Genomic DNA, 24099 nt, shown 5'->3' with positions numbered 1-24099 from the left:
TTCCCCTTTCCCCCTACAACCACTTTATTTTAGGCCTACCTAGATCAGCCCACTCATGGATTATTGCAATATTTCAGCCCTCAACTAGTCTCTCTGCCTTGCGACTCACCCCCTTCCAGGCCATTCTCTATTTGACCACAAGATGACTCATCCTTGCTTTTGTCATCTAACTCCTCTGGTCAAAAACCTTCCACAGCTCCAGTGATTTCTGGATAAAACTCTATGCACTTGCTCTTGGCATTTAAGACCCTTCACGGTCTGACCTCTACCAGACTGGGTTTTTTATTTTTTTTTGCTCATGCCAACCATGCATCCTCCCGCTTTCACCCACCAGGAATGCCCTTCTCTCTCCTTTTTGCCTACTGAAATTCTATACATCTCTTAAGCCTTTTGGTCATGTTTCACCTCCTTCAGTCGTTGATATCTTCCTCCTTTGAGTTACTTCCTTCTAGTAGTAGTAGTAGTGGTAGTAGTGGTAGTAGTAGTAAAACACATTTATATAGCATTTTAAGAGCTGAAAAGTGCTTTACAAATATTATCTCATTTGATTTCACAATAACCCTGGGAGGGAGGTGCTATTACTATCCTTGTTTTACAGATGGGGAAATTGAAGTTGATGGAGGTTTAATGACTTGCCAGGGGTCATATAACCAGTAAGTCTCTGAGGCAGGCCTCGACTTCTTGGAGTTTTCCTGGTTCCAGGTCCAGCCCTCTAGCTACTGTGCAGCTAAGCTGCCTTGACAAGTTGTTGATTTGTATGGGTGGGGGGAATTTCCACACATGGAGTTCTTCATGCTGATGACACCTGTTCTCCTCTCCTTCCCTAATTATAACCTAGAACTTGAGCTCTTCCCCTTCTCACCAGCCTAAAGGATACCCTACCCATCCTTAATTACCAGGCCCAAAGGAATGAAATTTGTTTGTTAAGAAATGCAAAATTAAGGACAACTTGATGGGGTATGTCCTCATGTAAGGGGAGGAAATCATACAAGTATGAAAGGAGAGTCTGAGTTGAGCTTGTAATGAAGGGAAAACATCTCTGCGGACAAGTATTTTAAGTGGAACTTTGAAGGAGTCAAATATGTCAGCACTCTGCCTCATGGCATACGTACAGGAAGGGAGAGCCTAGGGATTATGGCAAGGAAGGGTTAGGGTCTTGATAGATAACAAGGACTTGTTTCTTTGGCATTATGACCTCTCAGGTATGGGGACCATGAGAATGCCTTTTAAACCCAGTTCAGTACTACTGAAGGCCTGATAGACTCCTTTGGGGAAGACCATTAGTGAGGATAAGTACCTTAATGTTATTACAACTGTTCCCCATCACCGTCCTGAGGTCAAAGGACTCTCTACCAGACCAAGGGCCCAGTCTTCACCCTGTCATTTAACATTCTGTGTAGAGTCAAGCGGAAACTAAATGGGCTTGGAAAAATAGTAATTTCCTGCAGTGTGGTCCAGTGGAAAAAGTATAGGCTTTGGAGTCAGAGGACCCGAGTTTGAATTCTGTTTCTGGCATTTGTTACCTGTGTAATAGGAGTTCCAAGTGTTCAAGAAGCAACTTGGATAAGTCACTTTCTCTGAGCTACATGAGACCTTGTGCTAGTCTCTTTACTCTCAGGGCCTCAGTTTCCTCAAATGTAAAATGAGAGGGTTGGTCTAGAGCAGCGCTTCTTAAACTGGGGGTTGTGACCCCATATGGGGGCAACAGTAAAAGGTTTCTGAATTCGCAACCACTGAAAATTAATTCAGAATAAAACATGTAATGAATCCGAGGTGTTTCTGGAAGCCTTGCTGGTGTTGCATCACGCAACTTCACTGCAGCCTTGGTTCTGAACACAAAGCATGTGCATTTTGCACTGAACATGCTCTCAGGCTACGTAACACCAACGATGGCTGCCTAAACGTGAGAAGGGGTCAGGAGTGGAAAAAGTTTAAGAAGCCTGGTCTAGATGACCTCTGAGGTCCTATATGTGACCTTATGATAGTCTCTTTACTCTCTGGGCCTCAGATTCCCCAGACTAGATAACCTTGAAGGTTCCTTCTAAGTCTAAGATCTTATTAAGTTCCTGGGTATGCCTAAGAGGGATTGGCTTTAAGAGGTATGGGGAGAAGATGAACCGTGAGAGGTTTGACATTTAAAGCCATCACTGGGTACTGGGGGCAGGGAAGGAACACTGCCTATCAGGGGCTCCACCTATCAGGAATTTTTTTGGCAGAAAATCAGAACTCTCCCAGCCTGTAGTGCATACAGAGAGAGCTTCCTTTCAGAAGTGACAGGGCACTGCCCCCCTCTCCCACCATGGAGAAACTTGGGCATCAAAGACTTGCCCTTGTGGCTGGAGGAGTAGCAGTAGCAGAGTCCCTTGGCAAGAGTCTAGCAATTTGGGCACCAAGGGATTTGAAGGACCTTCTGAGGCTGGCCCATTCTGGTGCCGGGCACAGACTGCCATAACACATGAGCCAACTTTTGGAGGCCATTCTCCTCCCTGGAAGGGGCTCAGCTCTCCTGTGCTCACCAGGACCTGGCAGGTTAGAGATGAGGGAATCATTCACATTGCATCAATTTTTCGAGGGCACTTCATTCCCTTAATAGCTCGCACAGCACAGACACACAAACAATTCCACTCCAGTACCTGATTTCACCTTCTCTAATATGGCCTGCCAGCTCTTCAATAAACTTCTCTCCTTTCATCCAGTAGATCATTGGCCCCGACTCACCGCTGAATCCAAAGAAGGCTTTGCATGGGATGTTGAGAGGCTTACCTGTGGGTGAGAGAGGAAGGGAGGAAAAGAGGGAGGAAGGGAGAAATGGTTTTTGATTATGGCTGACAGATAGACAGGAAAGGGCTGCTTCAAATGAAAAGTCAAAATGGGATGTGACCCCATCTTCGTCTGCTAAATGATGATTAGGCCTCTGGGAAAACCACTGCAAATCTCAGTTATTTCCCCGTCGGTTCTTAGAAGACCATCATTTCCTCTTTTCTTCTGACTACAGCAGGGGCGGGGAACCTGCAGCCTCGAGGCCACCTGTGGCCCTCTAGGTCCTCAAGTGTGGCCCTTTGACTGAATCCATACTTCACAGAACAAATCCCGTTAATAAAAGGATTTGTTCTGTAAAACTTGGACTTGGTCCAAAGGCCACACCCAAGGACCTAGAAGGCCTTCTATTAAGCATACCAAAATGTCAGTGTCAGGCATACCAAAATAAGTGAAGGATGGCCTGCCCTCAAGGAGCTCACATTCTACTGGGAGTGGGGTATGGGGGAGGTGGGGAACATATATAAGTATCTAGTTAGGAGAAGTGCCTCATTTCTATGGCAAGGTTGGCAGCCGCTGCTGGATAGAACACCAAAGCAGGAGGGGAGAGGCCTGCCTTTTGCCTTTGCCACCAATAGACTTTTGAATGCTGGCCTATCTCGGAGCCTCATTTTCCAAAAGAGGGTAATAGTCATAGCAACCAGCAATTTAGATGGCACTTTAAGCAAAGCACTTAACATGATCTGTTCCTTACAACTTTGTAAGATGAGTATCACAGCTGTTGGACTCATTTTACAGACGAGGAAACTGAGGCAGAGATGAAAGAACTTGCCACGATCAGAGAGCTGGTAATAGCAGCTAGCATGTCCACAGCATGTTAAGGTTTGCAAAGCACTTTACACACATTTTCTCATTTGACCCTCACAGCAACCCTGGGAGGGAGGTGCTACTATCATACCCTTTTTTAATGAGGAAATTGTAGATGGAGGGTAACCTCAGAAGGGAAGGTCTCCTCTGAGCTTCGGCTACTTCAGACTTCCCTTCAGAGGCTACCCTCCATGTACTCTGGATGTATGGTATATACCTATTTATAAAAATACTGTGTCCTCTAGTAACATGTATACTCTTTGAGGACAGGGCTCAACTCTCTTTATCTCTAGTACCCTTCACAGGACCAGGCACATGGGAGAATTACAATATATGCATTTGATTGATTGGGGTAGCATGGCATCATTCTAGCCTTGGAGTCAGGAATACACGGCAGCTGTGGGACCTGGAATTAGGAAAAACTGAGTTCAAATTCAACCTCAAATACTGTGTGACCCTGGACAAATCACCTAACCTCTCTGTGACATGTGAATATCCTCGTAGCCAAGTGGATTTTTGTCCTCAAAGCAGAATGGGGATTCTACCCAAATCTCTTATAAGCCCATGGAAAATCTTGTTTGTGACTCAGTCTCTTTTATCTGAGCTGTGAGGATATATGTGTGTGTGTGTCTACACACATATAAATATACACACATATAAATATTATAGACATGTACACATATATGCACACACATCCATATGTATGGATGTATGTAATATGTGTATATATGTGTATAAGTGTGTGTGTGTGTGTATATACACATACATACGCACTCAACCAAGCATGACCTTAACCTCAAGTTTAAATAAATCCCATCTCTCACCAAACTGAATGACTGCTTTACCTCCCACAGATCCTGTGTAAACTGTATTTTGGGGAAGGGACTGGGTATGTGATCTCATTAGTATAGGGAACTTCCAGAGAGGAAGCCCAGGTTGCTACATGCTCTGAAACTTATAGTCTTCAAGAATTTCCTGTATAAACTGTATAAAACCACTGTTAAATAATCATTCTCACCACGGAGGAAGGAGTTGGTCCTCAACTCCTGGGATGGCTAACCCAACCAGGTATTCTCTCTCCTTTCCTGGGCTTAAGCTTCTGGGTTTAGCTGACTCTCTAGGAAGGGAGAAGCCAGGAGAGAGAAGGCAGTGCTGCTTGTCTTCCAAAATGTAGAATAATCCTCTCAGGGCTGAATTACATTCCCACTTTACCTCATACTTCAGCTATCCCCTTGCCTGCTGCTTTACCACTCTACTTTCTGGACCAAGAGTCCAAGCCCAGGGGGATATAACCCCTTCGAGCTTTAGGATTCTTCCCCTGGGGCCCACACTACTCTTGAAGGGCCAGTGCCCCCCCCTGGCCCACTCTTTCTAGCTGGCCCCAGCCATGCTTTATTTTGCACTTTTCCCATCTTCTTGCCTTCCACTCAGCTGCCAGGCATGTGCCCTCCCCTCTCTGTCTCCTTTTGTCAGTTCTAGGCCCAAAGTCGAATAAATATGGTCACTGCTACTGGAAAGTGTAGTCCCCCCACGACTCTGCTCACCACCTCTGTGTTTTACCCAAACTGGAACATCCCTTCCTGACCACCACTCTCTTATATAGCTTTGTCTCTCCTCCTTAGAATGCAAACTCCATGGGGACAAAGTTTGTCCACCTCTGGTATTCTGTTCCCCCCGCCCAGCATATAGCATAGTGCTTGGCACTCTGTAAGTGCTTAATAAATGTGTGTTCATCCATTCATTAATTCACTACCACTTTCAATGAAGTAATCAAATTTAAATGCTTAAACAAAAGTTAAGGTTTATGCAAAACAGGAGAGGGTAAGGCAGTTACGGATTCAACTTTTCAGAGGTTTAGACATCCTTTCAAAGAACTGACCCTACTATTAAGGTTTCCTGCCACCAGCTGTTGGCAGATGCCTTAGGTGCATGGTCCAGACCAGCAAGTTTAAATGAGAGGTCAGAACAGTGAACAGCACTGGCTCTGGGCTCAGAAGATCTGGATTCAAATGCCTTTCTGATAATTACCACCTGTGTGACTTTGGCAAGTCCCATCCCTTTCCTGGGCCTCAGTTTCCCCCTCTGTAAAATGGGGGGCTTGGATTAGAGGGCCTCCTCCAGCTCTTGATATGACTCCATGAATGTCAGATCTAGAAGGGAGCTTGTAATACAGCTCTCTCGTTTTACAGAGAAGGAAACCAAGGCTCAGAGAGGGGAAGGAACTTGTCCAAGGTCATATAGGTCATAAGGATGGAGGCCAGCATTTGAAACCATTTCATTTGACTTCAGAGCCACTGCTTTTTCCAATATACCACAGGGTCTCTCGAAGGTAGCTTTCCTCGAGATGGGGCTAAGCATACATTCCTGTCTTTAAAAAAGTAGGATAAAAAATGATTGAAAGAATTGAATGGCGTTTCATCACAAGGTACTTGCTCTGGCTCCGTCCTTGTCTTTCCTCAGACTTGTATCAAGTAGCTTCATGCAGCTGGTGCTGGATAGGAAACAGCCCTACTCTCTGAGCTTCCAATAGGAAGGAGAAAATTCTGTTTGAAGAGATTTTGAAACAGGCTTGTACTGAAATCAAGTGACTTCCCAAGGTTAAGCAAGCTACAGTGTGTAAGAAAAAGATTAAAAAAATCCACATCTTGTAACATTTAGTTATGTTCAATGCACTGGAGATATCACCTCTGAATTTCTATACATCAGGGAGACAAAAGAGGCCCTGTCACCGAAGCTTGATTTTTGCACAGCGTTTCCTCCTTTCTAAACAAAAGCTCTCTCCAAAAATCTTCTGAAATAAATGACACAGCCCACAGAGGTAAATAATGAATTACAGTTAAGAGCAAGCTACCAAGAGGCCAGATAAGGAAGAAAAAAACATCCTCTAGTGAGAATGGAAGAAAAATGAAAGTTGAAGAGGTGGAGAAACATTGACTAGTTACCCCAGGGGGCAGAAACTGCCCCCCTTTAGATGGTATTTTCAAAGATTAGGCAAGAGAGGAGGAAGAGGAGTTCTGGTAGCTGACTGAATTGTGAAGGAGGTAGATCGGGACCAGATTCTTGAGAAAACTTTAGGTTAGGATGCTTACTTGGAGATGGTTAAAAACAAAGTAGAGAGAACATTCCTTCCCCTCCTCCAAAGAAAACACTTTCTGCTGCTGCTCCTCCCCTTGCAAAAATGGATGCAGAACTAGGGAAATTCTTGAAAAGATGCTGAAAGTTATGCCTGTTTCTTTGCCCATATGAGGCCTTGGGAAGGTCTCAAAATAAAGGAATGGGAGGGTTCCCACCAGGGATGAAGTTCTCCCAACAAGGGCCAATATGAATTGTTAAGTAACTCAAAGTTTTCAAAAGGAAGATGTAGAGAGAGTAGTGACTGAATATAGCTACCAAGAGTACAGCTATAATGAAGACCAGCTGTCTGAGACACCCAGAAATTCACAGGAGACAAAATTCATGAAAGGCAACAGTAATTAAACCTCTGGCCTTAGATGTCTATAAACAAATGCACAAGTTATGGCTCATAAGCAAGATGAACTAGAGATGGTAATGAAATGAGGCAAACTTGACCTTGCAGGTATCACTGACACTTGGTGAGATGAAACCTCTGGCTTGAATAAGGCTCCGAGAAAACATAACTTATTCAAAAGAAAGACAAAATGGTGGAGAGGAGAGGGTAGCTCTGTATATTTAGGAGATCTATTCAGGTGAAGAAACCTGAGAACCAGAGTTGGGTAGGAAGCATAGTAGAGAACACTGGGATCAATGGAGGAGGAAGAAGGAATGATTTTGTCATTGGAGTATGGTATTAAATTAAAATAGAAATGGGGCCAATAACTTTATACGTAAGGATCCCTGCAGGCTGCATACTGATTTAGAAAACCACCTATTAACATTGTCTATGTTCTACTGTATTTTTATTTATTTCATTATATATTTCCCAATTACATTTTAATCTGGTTTCTGCCACACTGGGGAGATTTGCTGCTGCTTGTGTGGGCTGTGAGTTCGACACTTCCTGGGCTAGATTATTATCTATTAAATACTGTTAATTGTTATTATATTAAGGACTATTAAATAGATTCAGAATGTTTGGCAAGACTCAAGAAGTATCAAATGTACTGATATATTCAATTATCTAGATTCCTTCTTGGCAGTATGTTTTTAGTATAATGATCTATTCCATGCTGTTTAACATTTTTAGCAATGACTTGGAAAAAGGTGATGGTGGCATGCTCATCAAATTTGTAGATGACGAAAATTAGTTTGTATGCTTAATAAGAATCAGGGTTCAAAACTATCTTGACAATTTTTAAATTTATGAAGGACTTAAGAAATCGCTAGGATGGTGATGTCCTCAACTCTATGTAATAGGTTCAGCTGAAGGAACTAGGGAGGTTTAGTCTGGAGAAGAGAAGACTGGGCATGGGGTGGGGTGTGATCACTCTCTTCCAATGTTTGAAGGGCTATCACCTAGAAGAGTCATTAGATTTGGTCTGTTGGATGCAGAGACTGGACTAGGAGGAATGGATGGAAGTTACAAAGAGGTAAATTTGGGCTTGATTTTGGGGAAAAGTTCCTCACAATTAGGGCAAGTCAAAAATGGAATGAACCGCCTTCCGTGAGTCTTTAAGCAAAGGCTGGATAATCACTTGATGGGTGGGTTGCAAGAAAAAGTATTGATTTCAGGTTTAGGTTGGATTGCATGTCCACTGAGGTCCTCTCCAATTCTGAAGTCTGTGCTTCTGTGAAAGTGGGGCAATGAGACATCCTCTTTGGAAATCAAACCAAACCGAAGATAATGAATAGCTTTGGCAAATGAGCTCGAGGCAAAATACCTTCCCAAAAATGATCAGCATTTTTCTCTAATACTAACCCAAACCAAGAAGTAATAGTAAGAGAAATTCCATTCAAAATCATGGCAAATTGCATAAAATGTTTGGGAGTTGACCCATCCATTCACAGAAAAAAGACCTATTTAAATACAAAATACAACATATTCTTTACACAAATAAATGGAGACAAATGATTGCAATTACTCTCAGATGGTATCAATGTAATAAATATGACAATATTACTGAATTCAGTTACAGATTTAGTGTTACACCAATCAGATTACTGCAGGATACTTTATAGAATGAGGCAAAATAAATAATTCGTTTGGAAGTACACAAAATCAAGGATCTCGATGGGAATATAGAGAAAAAATATGAATGAAGGGGGCAAAGCATTACCAAAATACAAGCTATATTTTAAAACAGAAGCTATTAAAGCTATTTGATTAAAACCTATGGAAGTGAATGTTGAAAACTAAAAATAAATAAATGAATCTACTAAAAAAATCTATTTGAGACTGACTAAAAACCAAAAAGTAGATCAGACCAGACGAGAAAGAAATAGGAGTCTAAAACAACAGCCCAGTGTCTGATAAACCCAAGAACATAAATGAAAAAGCAGTTGGGCAGCAATTAAATTTAGAATGGTGTCATACACCAAATATCACAATAGGCTTCGAGTGGATTCACAATGTTAAAAAAATTAAAGGTACATGAAACTGGTTGCCTTTTTACAACCATGTTGAAGGGGATTCTTAACTAAACAAGGCTTTAGAGGAGATCATTAAATATAAATCAGACTATCTTGATCACATAAAATTTAAAAGCCTTCGCATGAATAAACTCAATGAAGGCAGAATTAGAAAAGAAATTGTAGAGTGGGAAGATATTTGCATAAAATATCACCAATGGAAAGTCTGATAATTGAAATATACAGGGAATTGAAATAAAGAGCCATTCCCCAAAAGGTGATTGGCTAAAGGATATGAACAGTTTCCCAACTCTTTCTTTGTCAATTAAAATGGATTGTGGGAACCTCCCCATTGGCCTCTGTCTGCTTTTCTTCACACTTGCAGTCTAATTTGTGGTCCTACTTGTCTCTGTCCAGTTCAGCCAGACCAAGGGAGTGTAAAAAGATCCCTGTTTAGGAATGTTAACATATCATGCCAGTAAGTCAAATCACCTGCAGCAACTGAAAATGTTTGGCAGTCAAAGTAACCAAATCCTGAGTGAGCACACACATACATCCTCTCCCCCTGCCCCTCATGTAGACTGATTCACAAATCAAATGCACATGATTTTTTATATTGCTATGGGATTGCGAAAAAACAGAGCCTTTGCATAAATGCTTTAAGATCGAACAGTGACTTCATTTAAAAAATTCCCTGACTGATTTAGAAATCTAGGTTTGCAGGGTGGCCGACAAATATAATCACTTCGGCAGAGTATGACTGCAAATTAAATCCAGAACTCAGATTTTCTTTTTAGGTTACGCATTTGGTTTCAAAACCAATTGGGGTTTCTAAAGCAATTAAGGAATCTACCGCTGGGCTAAATTGATTATCACATAGGAGAATGCTCTAACAGTCAGTAAAGAGAACATGAGCCATACATTAATTCCTTTCTTTGAGTGGGGATCAACCCTGAAACCCTCCGATAATAACCAGAAGGTTCCCCCACCAATCAAAATGGATTGTGGGAAACTCCCAGGTGATAAGACCATACCTGTTGGCACAAAGAATAGTAATAATCGATGTTTATCTGGCGCTTTATTACATTTGCAAAGCTCCTTACATACACTATCTCATTTAAGCCTCCCAGGGCAACAAGCTGGTGAGATCAGCACTAACAACCGTTTGCTGTTTTACAGATGAGAAAACCTAGGCTCAGCAAGGTCGCACCATTAGGAAGCATCAGAGATGGAAGTGGGACTCAGGTTTTCCTCGCTTGAGGTCCAGCACTCTACCCACTAAACAACACTGACTCCAGTAAGTTCGACTGTCTAACTTAGGAGGAAAAGCTCCAACACTCGTAATGTCTCTGATAGCATCTCTCCAGATGTTCTCCCTCAGTGGTCTTGCCCTATCAATTCTTGCCCATCATGCGCCAGTCTTGATCATGACCTCCCATAGTTTTCCAGCTGGGGTGGGGGCACCAACAAGCTGGAAGACTTCTTGAAGAAGAACAGGAGTCAAAGTTGTTATTAAGGATTGTGTGATAGAGAAGATGGGATAGCCATGTGGATGGGGCAGCAGGGGGAGGGGGGGGAGGTAGGTGGACAGCCCTGGTCCCTAGTGCTCTCATTAATTCAACCACAGAAATGCTTAAAGTGGATGTGAAGACTGAACTAGGTATTATATGGCAACTCTGTGGAAAATACCTGTGGGATTTTAAAATGTGCTAGCTTGGCTTCAACAAAGGTGCTATTCACTTTTGAAAAATCATGCATTCATTTATTCATTGATTTGTTTATTTTTAATGTTTTATTGATACTTCTGGGTTTTTTTTTAAACATCATCACTTCCCAATACTCCCTCCCCACCCTACAACCCACCCTTGTAACAAAGAAGTACATTTAAGGAAAAACAATGTGGCACAGTGCCCACGTCTGACAATGTATGCCTTATTCCTCACCCATAGGCCCCAAGCTCATTGCCAGGAGAAAGGACACCTATCACTGGCCTCTGGAGTTACGATTGATCGTTGCTTTGAGCTGAATTCTGATGCCTTTTAGTCTTGTTTTTCTTGAGGTTGTGTCTGTGCTTTTCTTGAGTCTTTTTATTTTGTTCTATAACTGTTCAAGACATCTAACCCAGTTTCCGTGAATGCCTCATAATCATTGTTTCTTACAGAACAATCCCATTACATTTGTACCACATAATTTATTCAGCTATTCCCTAATCAATGGGCACTTACTTTCTTTTCAATTTTTTTCATTACAAAAATTTGTATCTATTACAATATATAACATATTGTATATATATATACACACACATATATATATACACTATATACAATATATTACAAATATTCGCATATTGGCACCTGTCATTGATGTTGTTGGGGCACCGTCGGGCTAAAAGGGATGAACACCTGAGCTATTAGCAAAGTTCCAAAGTTTTCTCCGGACCAGCTGAGCCAATGCATGCTAGAAAGGCAGAATGTTGGAGTGGAAGGATGGGTTGACTATGGAATCAGGACACTTGGGTTTAAATCTCAGCTTGGACACTCAGCCATTGGGTGGAGTTACTTTTCCCCTCTGAACCTCAGTGCCCTTTTTCTATAAAACAGGGATGCTAATCCATTGTACAGGGCTGCCATGATAAGGCACTTCATTACGTAGCCAGAGCACTAGTACATTTGGAGTCAGGGGACCTAGGTTAGAATCTCGGCTGTTTTACTTAGGACTGGGGTGACCTCAGGTAAGACATTTTGTCCCTCTGAGTCTCAGTTTTCTCCTCTGGAAAATGAAGGATTTGGATGAACTGACCTCTCTGAGGGTCCCTTCCAGCTCTATATCTAGGATCCTAGGAGTGACCTTGAGGAAGTAATTTCCTCAAGAGACCTCACTTTCCTCTTGTGAAAAATGAAGGGATTGGATTCCTAAGGTCTTTTCCAGTGGTAGATCTATGATCCCTAAAATTTGGGGACTAAGAAAAAAGAATGTGATTTATTATTATTAATGCTTCCATTTTTGTTGTCTAGACCAATGAAATATCTCTTACGGCTGGCATTTCAGGCTAGGTAGGAAGAGAGGGTAGCATGGCAGTCAGGGGTGGGTATAGTTTTGGGTTTGCAGTATCCTTCAATTCACACCATATTGGTAGCCATCGATCCTGCCCATGTGTATGGAAATGCTGGCTTGTATCATGCCGACAATCTTGGCAAGCCAAGGAAAAGATTTGTATTATAAGATCAAGGCCACTACAATACCAAAGCCCAGTTGAGTGCTGATTCTCAAAGTCACCTCAGCTCTCCAGTGAAACACTCAACTACTGGAGAATTCCCTTAACCATTAGCTTGGCATCTGGCCCTACTCATATTTTATGCACATATCAGCTCTCTGGCATACCTATATCCATGCCCATCTGTTTAGGTGGCTGCCCGCCCACTCACAAGGTGGTATGCCAGTTTCAACTGAGGAAAGGTACCCAAATGCCAGCTCAGGATACGCTGAGGAAGTCAGCTTGCAGCAGGGAGAAAACAGACGATGCTTGAAGGATCAGAGGCTCAAAGATGTAGCCCTGGAAAGGATCTTGGAGGCCATCTGGTCCAGCCCCTCATTTTACAGAGGGCAAAACTGAGGCTCAGGGAGCAGAAGTGGCTTGCCCAAGTTCACACATAGGATCACAGTTGAAGAAGTGGAAGGAACTTCAGAGACTACCTATTCCAACTCTTTTCATTTTATGGAGGTGGAAACCAAGGCCAGGGGAAGTACAGTGGCTTGCCTAAGGGACATCCTAGGTCATCTAGCCAAGCGCCCTCCTTTAATAGAGGAAGAAATGAAGGATCATGGAGGTTCAGTGACTTGCTGAAGGACACAGAGGAAATTCTTCAGGCCTACAATGACAAAACAATTCTATTCTGTTACTCTTCCCTTCTCTGAGCCTTTTCCTACATGTTATACCTCCCTCCCATCAGCACTCCAATTTCTACTGCTTTGTACTAGTTGCTGCAAATGGTTTTAAAGGATGATTGGGAGAGGGCGTGGACTTAAAAACCATGCTGCACAAGGATTAGTTGAAGGAACCGGGCATGTTTAGCTTGTGGAAGAGAAGGCTTGGGGGAGGGAGGGCAGGCAGATAGCTGTTCTCAAGGACTCTCACATGGAAGGAGAATTGGATTTGTTCTGTGTTCCTGAGTAAATGTTTCAGCAAGAAAGATCTCTTAATAGGCAAGTCATTTAAAAACCTGTTTGCCTCAATTTCCTTAACTGTAAAATGGGGATAATAATTGCACCTATCTCCCTGGGTTGTGGTAAGGATCAGATGAGATAATATTTAGAAAGTGTTATTATTATTGAGGATAACAATTGGAGCTGTCCAACAATGGATTTGGACTACCTTAGGAGGTAGTGAGTTCCCCATCCTTGAAGATATTCAAGTAGAGGCTGAATGTCTAGAATGTTAGAGAGGAGATTCATGCCTCAGGTAGAGCTTAAACTATATGAATTGCTTAAGGCTCCTTTCAGCCATGAGATTTTATAAACATAGATGGGTCACTCATTTTGCTGTCTAGGTTGTAAATTCTTTGAGGGCAAGGGCTATGGCTAGCATAAATAGACACACAGTAGACACTCAATAAAATGCATGTTAACAAGAGCCATTGGAATTAGAGAGTCAACTCTTCCACTAACTGTGTGACCCTGGGTAAGTCATTTCCTATAAGGAAACCATGTTGTCAGCTTGAAGGTACGATAGATGAATCGCTCTTATTATTAGCCTTCCTAGCTTAAGGATGGAGAGATTCCATACAGATCAAAAGCTTATAATAGTAATTTACATGTTTATGACTCTTCAAGTTTTGTATAACATTTGGCTCACCACAACCCTGTGGGGTAGATAGCACAAATAGTATCTCCATTTTACAGAAGAAGAAACTGAGGCTCAGAAAAGAGAAGTGATCCTATTATGGTCTCTTAGCTAGTGTTAGAGCCTGGTTCCTGAACCAGGCCTATTGATTCCAGGGATATGGCTGTTTCCTCTACCCAACACTGCCTCTCTTTCCCCTACCACCATGTACGTTTGTCTTTTGACAAGATTATTGTGTTTTTATTGTCGCTTGGTGTCTATGTATCCAAAGCGACCACATCTGCACTGGCCTCCTTTTGGCCATCTATTGTCAATTGCACTTCTTCTTAATACCTCATTCCTAATATTTCCTTCAACCTTTCCTTTCCTATCATCAGAGGAAGGCTCCTTGCTCTCCAAAGTTCTGTGGATAACTTCCTTCCTTCATTTCTATTGTTACCTTGCAAATATTTATTTATAGCCTGAAGCTGGGTCCCCACTAGACTAGAAGACCCTTTCCGAGTTATTCTTTCTGCCTTGCTTGTTTCTTTCTGCCTCATAGTCTTTCCTCAGAACACTCTTAATTCCTTGCTTTGTCCTTTCTAATCCAGAGCTTCTCCAATCCTGCCACATTCTTCCCTGATGGGGAACTAGTCCTCCATGCAGTATCTTTGCTGTCTCTTTGGGGTCAGAACAAGTAACCAACTTCTCCATGAAAACAAGGACAATGGATGGAGAAGTCTACAGACAGCCATTTTTCTTTTGTCTAGACCAGCAATTTTATCGGTGGAATGAATTCTCACCATGGAAAGTCTTTTCTTTTTTTATTAGTTTATTTATTTTTAGTTTTCAACATTCCATAAGTTTTAAATTTTCTCTCCCTCCCTCCCCAAGATGGCCTGCAGTCTGATATAGGCTCTACATCTACATTCCTATTAAACATATTTTCACATTAGTCGTTGTATAGAAGAATTATAATGAATGGGAGAAACCATGAGAAAAAAAACAAAACAAAAACAAACAAAAAAAGAAAATAGTATGCTTTGTTCTGCATTCATAGTTCTTTCTCTAGATGTGAATGGCATTTTCCATCATGAGTCCTTTGGAATTGTTTTAGGTCCCTGCATTGCTGAGAAGAGTTAAGTCTATCAGAGTTGGTCATTGCACAATGTGGCTGTTACTGTGTACAGTGTTCTCTTGGTTCTGCTCATTTCACTCAGCATCAGTTCATATAAGTCTTCCCAGGCTTTTCTGAAGTCCACCTGCTCATCATTTCTTATAGCACAATAGTCTTTCATTACATTCATATACCACAACTTGTTTAGCCATTCCCCAATTGATGGGCATCCCCTCAATTTCCAGCTCTTGGCCACCACAAAAAAAGCTGCTATAAATATTTTTGTACATGTGGGTCCTTTTCCCATTTGTATGATCTCTTTGGGATACAGACCTAGAAGTGGTATTGCTGGGTCAAAGGGTATGCACATTTTTATAGCCTTTTGGGCAGAATTCCAAATTGGACAGTCCTCCTTTCTACCAATGCAGATTAGGACCTGCACAGCAATTTATATAGTCTGGGAGATTTGCCAGGGACCTAGCAGTGAAATGATTTGTCTAAGGTCACAGAGGTAGCAAATCTCGAACCCAGGTCTTTGTAAGATGGCACTCTCTCTGCTATGCCATGCTGCCTCTCGTTCCTAGTTGGAGCTAATACAAAATCTCATTTGATCTCTTTAAGCTGCCATCTGTTCCTTATGAACCCTTTCATCTAAGCATCATGTGACAAGAAGTGGAAGGCCTCCTCACAGATCTGTCTCCCTTCCTCGCTCTTTTGCAAACAGGATCAGACAGGTCAAGGGAAGGGAAACATTAGACATTCCGCAACCACTGACCAACTGTGAGGCGCCTCTGGTTTTCCTTTTTGTCTAATATCACCTACTACCTGATCGACAAATGGTGGCCAAATTAAATAGAACTGAATTGGACAAAATGTTTCCAAGCATTTTTGTAGCAACCATTTACATACCAAAAATATAGCCGTTAATGAATTCTTATTTGCTAAGACCTCCAGGCTGATTCTGATCCATATAAACTTATATAATGGCCCAAAATTATCTCTTTCTGCATCTCTCTCTTTTCCATCTCCCATCTCTGGGCCTTTGCACTGACTCTGCCCCATGCCTGGAATGCCCTCACTACTCACCTTCCGATTCTTAGAACCCTCATTTCCTTCAAAGCTTAGTTCAAAAGCCATCTTCTAAATGAGCTCCTCAGCTGCTAGACTCTCCCTGATGACTTTATACTAATTTTGAACATACTTATAAGTGATCATGTCTTCCATAATAAAATATTTGCTCCTTTAAGGCAGTGGTTGTTTCATTTTTGTCTTCAAAGACTCCTATGTATCTCTAAATCCTAGCAATGTTTTATACATGGCAGAAGCCTAATAAACGAATGTTAAGATGTATGTGTTTATATGTATATGTGTATTTATATATGTATAAATACATGTAATGTAGCTACATACACGTGTATATAAGTATGTGTGTGTATACACACACACATACAGATACACACATGTCATGAAGGCCTGGGTTCAAGTCCTATCTCTGACTCATGCTGGCTGCATGACCCTGGATAAGTTATCTAACTTCTTAGTGCTCTAGGATTTTTCTAAGACTCTAAGATGAAGAGACAGTGCTGAGCTGCATTGATAGTGGGGGCGTGTTTGCAGAGGAGCTCCCTATATGAATGAAATTATAGGTCTAGTCACTATCCCTATATATGCATATTTCAATCTTCCTGATAGTCATAATAGTATTCATTTGGATATGACCCTTTCTTTACCTCCATGAATAATATGTAACTCTCCAGCTGAGAGAAGGAGCCCATAGGTAGCAGAAAATGGAGCATCTTTTCTTAATATCATCTCATTAAGCAGTTTGGTACAGTGAGAGGTGTTCTAGCTTTTGATTCAGAGACTGTGGGTTTGAATTATGACTTGGCCCCTCATTAAGGATGGGGCCCTGACAGAGCATGGGACTTGGTGTTAGGAAGACTTGGGTGCCAATTTTGCCTCTGGTACCCCCTGCCAAGTCATTTCATCTCTCTGGGTTTCAGTTTCCTCTTCTATAAAATGAGGTAATCGGACCAGATGGTTCGTAAGGTTGTTCCTTCTAGCTCTAGATCTAGAACCCTTCTCCACAATAGGATCCTAGATCTAGAGACTTCAGTAGTCATAAGAGTCATATGATCCTATGGTCCCTTTTGCCTCTCATTTACAGAGAAGGAAACTTAAGCCCAGAGATGGAAAGTGATTTCCTCAAGGTCACACAAATAGTAAACATAATAAGTGGGATGTGGATCTAGGCCTTTTGACTTTGGGGTCATGGCTCTTCTCCTCCACCCCCCACCAGCTTGTCTGATTGGGTCAATAGGTCTGTCTGTCAGGCTTTTTTATGGCCTAGATCATAGGGGTGGGGAACCTGCTGCCTCGAGACCACATGTAGCCCTTTAAGTCCTTAGGTATGGTCCTTTGACTGAATCCAAACTTCACCGAACAAACCCCTTCTAGGTCCTGAAGTGCAGCCCTTTGACTGAATCTACACTTCACATAACAAATCCCCTTAATAAAAGGATTTGTTCTGTCAAATTTTGACTTAGAAGGCTGCACTCAAGGACCTAGAAGGCCACATGTTGCCCACCCCCGGCTTAGGACAAAGGCATGACTCCTCCCTGCCCCCACTTTTCTCAAGGGGTCTAATTCAATCACTTCATTTTGGAGCCAATCAAGATATTCTTAGTCCTTCCCATGAGAAGTCAATGGGCATAGCCACAGCCACACCTTCCACATGCTAATGCTTTCAAAGATCCAAAGACTACCCAACCCGTAGCTTATCATATCATTCAAGGAATTCCCAAGACCCACCTCATAGACAGGCTGTAATGCCATTTAAGAAAAGGAAGTATGGGATGCACTCAATAGGGAGAACAAGCAGAAAAGGGTTCTTACCAGGCTGGCCATTTGTTATGTGATAACAGAGTAAAACCTCATTAATTTGGACTCTATTGATATGGGGAAAGAGGTTGCTAAGCAAATAGGTAGAATAAACAAAATCGAAAAGAAGACATTTCAGTATCTACGACGTTTAAGAAAACAAAGTATTCCAAAGTACTTTAGAAACAGCCATTTACAGAAAATAAAATGCTAATTACCAATCGTTCTTATCCATTTGTTGAGGTGCATATGTGAAAATGGTCCTATTTGCCAATTTGCAAGTACCTAAGTATGAAACAATTACAATGAAGTTTATACATTTCCAAACACCTTTGTTGAGCTAACAAACAATTAAATTATTTTTAAACTTTCATTAAGTTAAGAAGCAAGCAATAAAGCTGCTTATTAACTTAATTGTGTTTGAACTTTCTTTTGCAATTCAACAGAAGTGTTTTTTAATTAACTTAATTATTTATTAGCCATGAAATCAAAGTTTTCGCTTCATTTGGGCAGGTTCCATCACATAATTTGAAAACTGGATATTCTGTACCTCAAAGGGCAATGATCAGATAGTGTAGGGGCTGGTTTCCACTTCTGGACCACAAGCTGAACGACACACTGTGTACCTTATTCTTCTCGATAGCCTCTCCATCAATTAGCACACAGTAGACGCTCAGTAAATATTTGTCGCTTGAGTGAATGAAATCATAATGACCTCTCCCAGATAAAACTTCATTATACCATCTGTTCTTGAAAACACCAAAATAGCAACCCTCCACTTAAGAGAAGAGTGGCCTTTTATATTTGACTTGTTAAGCCATTTGGAACTTAGTGTATTGTATGGTATGAGATGCTGGTCTAAACTGATTTTTTGACAAATTGATTTCTAGTTTTCTAGCACTTCTTGTTAAATAGAGAGTCCTTCCACAGACACTTTATGATTTAAGGTGGACTGAGTTGAAGTATTTCTGATTCTTGCAGTCCTAGTCTGGTAATAGACTTTTCTATTTTTTAATCAGTACCAAATGCTTTTGATGACTGGTGCTCTATAATATATTTTGAGGCTTCCTTTATTCCTCCTTTTAACATTATTCATTATTTCCCTTGAGCTTCTTGACCCTTTGTTTCTCCAAATGAATTACTATTATTTTTTAGCTCTATAAAGATGCCCCTTGGTAGTTTGGTATAGCATTAAATCAGTAATTTAAGTAGTATCACCATTTCTATTAAATTGTCACTGTCTAGTCATAAGCAATAAATATTCTAATCATGTCACTGTTTGTACCCCTGGCATACACATCCAACTTGGTCAGAATGAATAATTTTGGTCATACTGCTGCAGTTTTTTGTTTTTATTTAAAATGTTCACATCACAGCTTATTTATGATAATGGTCTATAGTTGGTCATGTGACCATTAAGATGATTAGCATTTTCACAATCTCTCAAACCTCTTCAAAATAGGAATTATACAGAACAGATAAAGCAATTTAAGTTGTCTGAACAGTTTAGGACACCGAGAACCCTAACAAGGTAACAATTCAATCAACTAATAGCAAAGAAGGTTAATCTTCAACCTCTAATAGGCTCACTCAGTACCACCCACCCTGCTCCAGCAGCAGGGCTGCATGCAGACCCATAGGCTTGCAACAGAACCCAGTTTTACCCCTCCCTCCTGCCAGTGCTGAGGAAAACCAAAAAGCAGAAGTTTGCCAAGGCCAGGACAGAAGTGTGGCAACACTTCTGTGTTGCAATAGAGCTCAGCCAGAGAACCAAGGAACAGAGGGAATAGGGGAAGGACATGTGTGGCTATGTGGTACTCTGCTAAGCCTGAGGGTAGGAGCCCAGCATCTATGGGGGGCAATTCTGTAACCCCTAGAAGTCACTTGGGGCAGAGACTGGTGAAAGTTGAATTGATGAGCATGAGAGGAAGCTGAGATGACTTTGAGGTCCTGTTCCCAGAGAAACCCCCATAGAAAAGGAAGGAGTAGAAAGTGAGTGATAGGGGTATAAAGGGGAAAAAAAAGACTGAAATTATCAAAGATTATCAGGGTGAAAAAACTCAGTTAAAAAATTGGGCATAAGCAGATAAACCAACAGGGGTTATAAAAATAACAAAAGGGAATATGATGTCCTGATCAGCTAAAAGAGTCCAGACATCTATGCTAAGACAAAGGAAAATTAATCAGCATCTGATGAGGCAGAGGACCTTAAGTGAATTCTCAAGAGTATGGAATCACAACAGCAAGTTCCTAAATGGTTTAAAAGAAGACTTTATGAATTGCCCAGGAGAAATAATCAGCAAAAGAGAAAAATTTGAATGCACAGTGGCAAGTCTCATCAAAGAAATAGAAGAGAGAATAACTTACTGGGAATGCAAATGCACAGAAATGATGGACAATCTGGAAGAAGAGAAACAACCCTATTCTGCAAACTTCAAGACACATAACCACTATGTATCTTGTAGTATGCAGCATGGATTTAAAAAAAAAATTGGGCGGGGGGGAGGCAGTTGGGGTTAAGTGACTTGCCCAAGGTCACACAGCTAGTAAGTGTCAAGTGACTGAGGCCAGACCTGAACTCAGGTCCTCCTGACTCCACTATGGAACTGAGTTGCCCCATGAATGTTTTTTTTTTTCCTGGAAGAGATCTGTGGATTCTTTTGATTGGCAATGTATTTTCTGTTTTCATAAGTTCTGGGAAGTTTTCTCATATGATTTTTTTGCATTATAGTGTTCAGGTTTTTTGACTTGTGTTCTTCTGGGAGATCTATAATCCTTAAATCATCTCTATGCATCCTGTCCTCAAAATCAAATTTTGTTTATATGGAGATCAGGTTTTCTTCTAATATGATTGTTCTTTGTTTCTTTTTTTTCCAGATCGTCCTTCAGTTCTCTGAAACAGACCTGAAATATCATAGAATAAAACCTCCCAACACCCAGCCTACAAATGAATTTTTTCTGGTGAGACTAAATTGCAGAATGGGCAGGTGCATAAAAGGATGGGGGTGGGGGAGAAAAAAGATAGAGGAAAATATGGGATGTACCTTAATTAAGTCAAAGGAAGGGAAAATCATTTCTGTAGTCTCTCAGAAAGAAGGGAGCCTACAGAAGAATGAGAAGGCAGAATAGGGGATTGAAAGAAGGGTAAAGAAAGGGGCAAATCTTGTTTGATTGGGGGGAGAGGGGTACCACTGATGAATGGGGGAAGAGAGATATTCTTTTTTTTTCTTTTTTTTAAATTTAATTTATTTATTTAACATATTTAGTTTTCAGCATTGGTTTTCACAAGAGTTTGAATTACAAATTTTCTCCCCATTTCTACCCTCCCCCCCACTCCAAGATGGCGTATATTCTGGTTGCCCCGTTCCCCAGTCAGCCCTCCCTTCTGTCACCCCGCTCCCCTCCCATCCCCTTTTCCCTTCCTTTCTTATAGGGCAAGATAAATTTCTACACCCCATTACCTGTGTATCTTATTTTCTAGTTGCATGCAAAAACCTTTTTTTTTGTTTTTGAACATCTGTTTTTAAAACTTTGAGTTCCAAATTCTCTCCCCTCTTCCCTTCCCACCCACCCTCCCTATGAAGTCAAGCAATTCAACATAGGCCACATGTGTATCATTATGTATAACCCTTCCACAATACTCATGTTGTGAAAGACTAACTAGGAAGAGTGATATTCTATATAGTATTTAGAAAGACTACTTATCCTTCTTCAGGAGAAGGGGAATCAGAACTCCGGGGGCAACTGGCATGCAAGAGTAGGAGAACATGGACATTTGGAGATTTCATAGCAAATGGGAAAAACTGACTGTGGAGAGGGCAAAGGTTAATAATGCATTATACAATCAAGAACACAGGAAAATTCCTGCCATGAGGCAGAGTGAGGTACAATAGACAAAGGTGGCCAGGGGGCAAGATGTACGAGGTAACAACAGAAACTGTTAAGAAGAGGGAACTCAAAATAAGTACCTTACCTTTAATTCCATGAGGAATAAACACAGAGAATAAGAAGGTCTAAATAAGTATAAAGGTCTACAAGACAAGGGAAGGGAAGATAAATAATAAAGAGACTGAGGAAAAGAAATCCTTTTAGAAAAAAAGGTGTAGAAAATGAAATTTAAAAACTTAACCAATAAACTTACAGGAGAGGAAAGTAGATTTCACTTGAATACTGAGAAGAAAAAAAGAGAGAATGAATTAAATAGATACAAGGAAGAAATAAAAAGGAATGAATAAGCAAAACTCCAAAACTAGGAAAGGGAGAGGAGGTCATGGGTATTGAGGGTAAGGTAAAGAGAGCCAATGGGAATAAGGTTGCTTCAAAATAGATAAAGCTAAACTAACTGAAGAGACAATGTACCATAAATACAGTGGAATAGGTGGTGCAGTGGATAGAGTGCTGGGCATGGAGTCAGAAGGATGAGTCTTCCTGAGTTCAAATCTGGCCTCAGACACGTACTGGCTGTGTGACCCTGGACAAGTCACTTCACCCTGTTTGCCTCCGTTTCCTCATCTGTACAATGAGCTGGAGAAGGAATTGGCAAAGCACTCCAGTACCTTTCTAATGGTGTCACAAGGAGTTGGACATGACTGAAAAAATGATTGAACAAAATGGAAAAAGTAATCCTAATTAGAAAAAAAAATGTTAAAGATAAATGGAGGAAAGTATAAGCTTATCATAACTTTAAATATGAATGTATGAAGCAATTCCACAAGATGAAGAGGAACAAATTGGATAAGGAAACAAAACCCTGTGCTTACAAGAAACACACCTCAAAACCAAACACATACACAGAATGAAAATGAGGGGCTGGAAAAATTTTTACTATGCATCAGGTGAATTGGCAAAATCTGGAGTTATAATAATGCTATCAGGCAAAGATGTTGGTCTTTATTTGCTTTCTCTGCTTTATTACTTTCTGGGTTAGGTATCTGTTTCATAAAATAATCTTGGAAAGATTCTTTATCAAATTTTAAAAATATTTTTGTGTAGCATTAGGTATTAATTGCTCTTTAGAAGTTTCGTAAAATTCACCAATAAATTCATTTGGAATGGATTTTCTTTTCCTTCCTTTGACAGGTCATTTATAGCTTGCCCAATTTCCTCTTCTTGTTCAATTTTCCTTGGGGTTAAGATCCTGAACTTGGGGTGTGTGTGTGTGTGTGTGTGTGTGTGTATAATCATTCATTTTTGTTAAGCTCTTAGTCATTCTGGTTAAGTTCTTAGTTTTGCTAACATAAAATTCCATGTAATAGGTTCTGAAAATTCTTTTAATTTCTTTCTTGTTGTAAATTCATATTGATCAGACAGGCAGGTAGGTTGAATAGTGGATATTGGGCTTGAAGTAAAGATGATCTGAATTCAAATACTGTCTCACATACTAGCTGGGTGAACCTAGAGAAGAAATAAATGCTCTCTGCCTCAGTTTACTCCTCTGTAAAATGAGGGAGTTGCACTTAACAGTCTCTAAGGTCTCTTCCAGTTCTAAATTTATGACCTTGTGATTTTGTTTCATTTTTGGTAATTTGTTCTTTTTTCTTTTTTGATCCGACTAGCTAAAGGTTAATTGATTTTGTTGGTCTTTTCAAATTGCTTCTCTTTTAAATGGTATTTTCATTTTATCTAGTTCCCAGATTTTCAAGATTTCTTCTTTAGTTTTTATTGATTCTCTGGTGTTTTTTAATTGCATGTTCAGTTCCTTAATTCTCTCTTTTCAACTTTGTTAATGTATGCTGTTAAAGATAATTTTCCCTCTAAGAACTGCTTTAGCAGCATCCCTTAACTTATGGTAAGTTGTGTCTTTTTCATTATTTTCTTTTACACAGTTGGGAACTCTATATTCTTTGACTCATTCATTATTCAGTGCTGTATCAGGTCTGTACCTTTTGTTTGTGTTCTCCGGAATTATTTCGTAATTCTGACATTATACATTTTTTTTTTTACTACATCTCTGTGTCTTAATATGTGGTCAGATTTTTTTTTCTAGTAACAATACTAAAACATGCTGAGAGATATGTATATTTTTAATGTTCCTATTTAGATGACACTATGTCTTTCAAATACAACTTCCCCACCAATCTGTTTCAATTCTATATTCTCCTTTTTTATTTTCTTTTTGTTTGATTTATCCAGT

The 24099-nt window shown here is 40.6% G+C and overlaps 1 protein-coding gene across 1 annotated transcript in view; it reads right to left on the bottom strand.

The window, feature by feature from the left end:
- The window catches only part of IL1RAPL2 (interleukin 1 receptor accessory protein like 2), a 451202-nt gene that overhangs the window by 44016 nt on the left and 383087 nt on the right, over positions 1-24099 (bottom strand). Inside the window, exon 6 of the mRNA XM_036739832.1 lies at positions 2634-2763. Within this exon, the coding sequence (XP_036595727.1) occupies positions 2634-2763 (130 nt within the window). The remainder of the gene's footprint in view (positions 1-2633; positions 2764-24099) is intronic.

This window comes from Trichosurus vulpecula, chromosome X (assembly GCF_011100635.1).
Source record: "Trichosurus vulpecula isolate mTriVul1 chromosome X, mTriVul1.pri, whole genome shotgun sequence".
Classification (NCBI taxonomy): domain Eukaryota; kingdom Metazoa; phylum Chordata; class Mammalia; order Diprotodontia; family Phalangeridae; genus Trichosurus; species Trichosurus vulpecula.
The sequence above is the reverse complement of the archived record's forward strand: the minus strand, read 5'-3'. Positions and strand labels throughout refer to the sequence as shown.